At 44.7% G+C, this 5,000-nt stretch overlaps 1 protein-coding gene across 2 annotated transcripts in view; it reads right to left on the bottom strand.

The window, feature by feature from the left end:
• The window catches only part of myo1g (myosin IG), a 37,431-nt gene that overhangs the window by 15,973 nt on the left and 16,458 nt on the right, over positions 1-5,000 (bottom strand). For both annotated transcript variants that reach the window (XM_035529419.2, XM_081704736.1), the window contains exons 15-18: positions 2,929-3,095; positions 2,073-2,280; positions 426-649; positions 182-326 (exon numbers count right to left, since the gene is read on the bottom strand). In XM_035529419.2, coding sequence (XP_035385312.1) covers positions 182-326; positions 426-649; positions 2,073-2,280; positions 2,929-3,095 — 744 coding nt within the window. The remainder of the gene's footprint in view (positions 1-181; positions 327-425; positions 650-2,072; positions 2,281-2,928; positions 3,096-5,000) is intronic.

Genomic DNA, 5,000 nt, shown 5'->3' on the forward strand with positions numbered 1-5,000 from the left:
CAAAAGCATACTTGCAGAATTGTAAAGGTTTTGATACATAAAAAATGTATATATTTATAGATACATAATAACTGAAGGCAACAAGATTTGTATTCAAGTCAGAAGTCAAGTTAGTCAAGTCAAGTTAGTCAAGTCAAGTTAGTCAAGTCAAGTTAGTAATCAGTGGCAGTGAGAGACTCACGTTGGCCAAGTAGTCTCTCTCCCAAGAACGGCCAAAGCCCCAGTCTGTCCTCTCTCCGCTCAGAGCGCCCAGAGCCGCTACCTTCGCCCTCACCTCTGCCATGTCAGATGGAGGGATATTCTTTATAATCTGTCTGGCTTTCCACCTGAAGGGGATAGAGGAGAAAACATTACAGGTTAGAGAAAAAAGGGGATTGGTATTTTGTGAGTGGTGTGTGGAGGTGGCGTGTGCCCTATAGTTGTACCTGCGGTAGAGGTGCTGTGTAATTCTGTGAAACTGCATGAGCGAAGCAGGCGGAGCAGGCCACTCCACGCTTTTCCCGTAGTCGGTCATGTTGCGCACATTAGCAAAACGCCGTTCCACCTCCCAGAAGTGAGCTTTCACCTTGTAGCGCTTATAGCAGCCCATGATGGTGTAGATGGCTCGCATCCGTCTGCAGCGCATTCGTGCTAATGCACCACGCCACACCTACACCCACCACAGAAGACGAGAGGGACAGTGCGGTGCGGTGGAAACTTAGCAGAAAGCACATGCCTCTAACTTAGTTGTGAGAGTGCCAAAAAAAATGTCCTGTCTCGGTCGCCGATTACCTCAGTGACAAATTAGATGACGAGTTTAGCAGAACCAGAATGTCAACAAAAGGTGATATGGCATAAACAGCAGGCTGGCTGGACCAACCAGACATAGAACTTAAATGTGAAACAAGGTTGAGAAAGGGAAAAGAAATTAAGAAACAGAAATAAAAGATAAAGGTGGAAATGAAAGATGAAAATGCACAAATGAGCTAAAAATGGAGAGATAAAAATAAAGATGGCTAGAAGGGAAAATCTGGAAGAGAGAAAAGAGAGAGAGGGAGGATGAGAGAAAGAGGGAGAGAGAGTGTGTGAGAGAGAGAGAGAGAGAGAGAGAGAGAGAGAGAGAGAGAGAGAGAGGTAAAGGATGAGATTCAAACTAGGTTTAAAATAGAGCTGGCTGCTTTTAGACCAGGGCCTCTGCTGGGCAGTAGAGAGCGTGTTGGCTATGTTTGGACTAAGCAGATCTTCTGTTTCAGCACGGGTGTGTTAAGTGGGTCAGCTGAAAGCCAGACAGCTCCACTGCAGATGAATGACTGAGCATATCGTAATAATAATAATCTGCAGTCCCAGCCACGGACATGAGCTTGATGTCATCATAAGGCTCTCAGACATCAACACCACTCTTAGAGTCTGCAAGGTTGCTTGAGCTACAGTGTTACAGTGCTATGACTACAATGCTTAAGGGACGGCTATATGTCACAACTACAGCTACAGTGTTACAGCTAGAGCACCACAACTACAGCTACAGTGTTACAGCTACAGTGTCACAAATACAGCTACAGTTTTACAGTTATAGCTACAGCATCACAACTACAGCTACAGTGTTACAGCTTCGGCTACAGTGTCACAACTACATCTACAGTGTTCCAGCAACAGTGTCACAACTACAGCGCTACAACTACAGTGTCACAACTACAGCTAGAGTTATAGCTACAGCTAGAGCATCACAACTACAGCTAGTGTTATAGCTACAGTACCACAACTACAGTTAGTGTTAAATCTACAGCTACAGTGTCACAACTACAGCTACAGTGTTACAGCCACAGCTAGAATGGTGAAGAAATGGTGAGAGAGACAGAAGGAAGAGGAGAGAGAGCGATGGCTCACGTGAAAAGCAATGAGTGGAGTAGTGAAGGCCAGAGAGTGAAAAAAAAAAACAGCTTGAATGGAGAAAATGAGACAGAGTCCCAGAGAGATAGATGGAGATGCTCAGTGAGGTTGGGAAAGAGAGAGAAAGAGAGAGAGAGAGGGAGGGAGAGAGAGAGAGAGAGAGAGAGAGAGAGAGAGAGAGAGAGAGAGAGAGAGAGGAGCCTCACCTTCTGCAGGAAGAGCACCAGGATGGGGATCAGGGCGGTCCTCTCCTGCTCCAGGGTGAAGAGGGTGCGTGGTGTTCTCACAAACAGCTTGGTGTGTCCATACGCCACATCGCCCTCAAAGTTGTGCTGCAACACAATGGCCTCCACGGCCTCACGGTCACTGCCCATCAGGTGGTTGGGCCAGGTGTACTCACACGTCATTTTATACCTGCAGACAGCAGGGGCCACAACACCCCAGGGCTCAGTTGTGCCCATCTCTGGGTTTTATAGTGCAGCTACAAACATTTTCTCTCTCCAGTGTAACTGAACTGTCAAGAGGTACTATGTGAAAACCATTGTATTATAATCCTTATTATATCACATTATAATCCACAATATAAAACATTTTGACATCTCATCAGCTAAGGATTATCTGGCACATAACCCTCAGTGAGTGACCTACACTTACAAGGTCATGAAACCCACTATAAGGAAAACAATAAAATCTTACAGTCTGTCATGTGACCTTAACGAGACCAGTTGCCTTCAATTATTTATACTAGACAGTTAATGAGTAACATCAGCAAAAGAGTTACTTTGTATTAGCCATGGTCCCAAAGTCCTATAGCCTAGACATGCACTGAAAGATCCACTCACTGGAGTTAGCTGGGATCTCACTACAGTAAAGTATGTATTGAAAGAGATGGTGATTTGTCTCATAGCACAACTTTGCACAGTACAGAAAAACATGATAATTAACTGTCTAACACTTTTGGATTAATTAATGCAGAATAAATCATGTTACTAATTCTCAAGGTGTTTCAGATTCAACATTTTGGAATATTTGGTGTGTGTGTATGAGTGCATAACCTCTGACCTCTGCAGGAAGCGATCATAGGGCTGTCGGTAGGCGAAGCCAGCCCGACGAACATGGACATTCTCCAGAAGGCCCAGGTAGGCCACCTGGTGCTGACATCGTGCGTCATCAAACAGCATGGGGGACTTAACCTCGTTGGGCTTCACACACCGCACATAGTAAGGCTCCTGCAGGACACACAGCACACCTCGGCTAAGCTCATGCAGGAGCTCGGTACAAAGTTCCAGGTAGTATGATGGAAGACAGGCAACCGGCTAGGATGAAATAAGACCACCAGTGCTTGACCAGCGTGACCTCTGAGGGTTAAGGACGAGTGTGAACCAATCAGTCAGTGGACACAGTGGATGTAGAAAGTCTGGTCCATCTATTAGAACAGTGAGGGAGAAAGCAGGGGAGACACAGACAGAGAGAGAGGGAGAAAGAGAGAAGAGGCAAATAGGGAGAGAGAATGTGAGATGGAATGATGGAAAGGGGGAGAGAGAGTAATGGAGAGAGAGAGATGTCATAGGCATACCTGCCTGTGCCTCACTGTCACCTGGGAGGGGTGGAGACAGAGCTGCACTTTCAAACCAAGTGTCCCAAATATGAATTAGAAACCCATTTCAATTAGAAACCCATTTTATGAGAACATTATGCAGCATCTGCCCCTGAATTTCTAGATTGCAGTAATAAAGAAAAACTGCCCTATATCTTGGGACAGAAGACTGTGATTTAGGAGAGAGAGAAAGAGAGAGAGATAGAGAAAGAGAGAGTGAGATAGAAATATAGAGTAGGAACATTTTTTTCATAAATTTCCTTCAGCACAGTTCATATACATTGAGACACAGACAGCTACATTTATTGTAATAATTTAGTCATTGCAAATCAAAGACCAAATAGGGTCAAAGGAGAAAGGTTTCTCATGGTTTCTCTTACCACTGCTATGCTGATGACTCTCAATTATTTCTTTCTTGTCCACCCTCTGACACGCAGGTCTCCAGACGCATCTCGGTATGCTTGACTGACATTGCGTCATGGATGACAGCCCACCACTTGAAGCTCAACCCCAGTAAAACTGAGCTTCTGTTCATCCCAGGTACTCCCAACCCTTACCATGACCTCACTGTTTCCTTTGGGAACTCCTTGGTATCACCATCTGAAGCTGCCCGTAGCCTGGGCATAACTTAGGACAACCAGTTGTTGTTCTCAGCTCATGTTTCTAATCTAGCCCGGTCTGCAGATTCCTCCTTTGTAACATATGAAGGATTCGGCCCTTTCTCTAACAGGAAGCTGCCCAGGTGCTTGTGCAGTCTCTTGTGATCTCGAAGCTAGACTACTGCAACTCGCTACTTGCTGGTCTTCCTCTAAGGCACATGAAACCTCTACAACTTGTCCAGAATGCAGCAGCACAACTGGTCTTCAATCCTCTGAAGTTTACATGCCCTTCAGTGGCTTCCAGTAGCTGCACGCATCAGATTTAAAACCTTGATGCTTGCCTATAAAGCCAAAAAATGGACCAGCCCTTCTGTACATGAGGTCAATGGTCAAAGCCCGATCCATACCTCAAGTACTTCGAACCTCAAGTACAGCTTGAAATACCATGCTTCAGGTCTCATGGACGATAAGCATCGAGACTATTTTTTGTCCTGGCTCCGAGATGGTGGAATGAACTCCCGCTTGCTGTCCGGACAGCAGAGTCCCTTGCAGTATTCAAAGGCAGACTGAAGACTCATCTATTCATGGCATATTTAAAGGACAACTGATACTGCTCCCATAATGACTGACTAAATTAGTACTTATTGTAGGGTATTGTTTATGTTGTTTAACAAACTCTGGCACTTATTGTTTATAGCACTTATCATTAAGATAGACCTTATGTATTTTGAACTCCTAGGTATCAGCATTGATCCCTGTATTCTACTGTATTCTAGTTCATTGGTATCTTGGACTCTAATCTGTACTGTTCTAGGATATATTCTATGAGTAAATGACAAAGCACTTTTGTAAGTCACTCTGGATAAGAGTGTCTGCTAAATGCTATAAATGTAAATGAGAGCAGGGGGTGAGAGAAAAGATGTGAGATGGAGGGATGA

This window comes from Electrophorus electricus, chromosome 2, assembly GCF_041902795.1.
Source record: "Electrophorus electricus isolate QZ-2024a chromosome 2, ASM4190279v1, whole genome shotgun sequence".
Lineage (NCBI taxonomy): Eukaryota > Metazoa > Chordata > Actinopteri > Gymnotiformes > Gymnotidae > Electrophorus > Electrophorus electricus.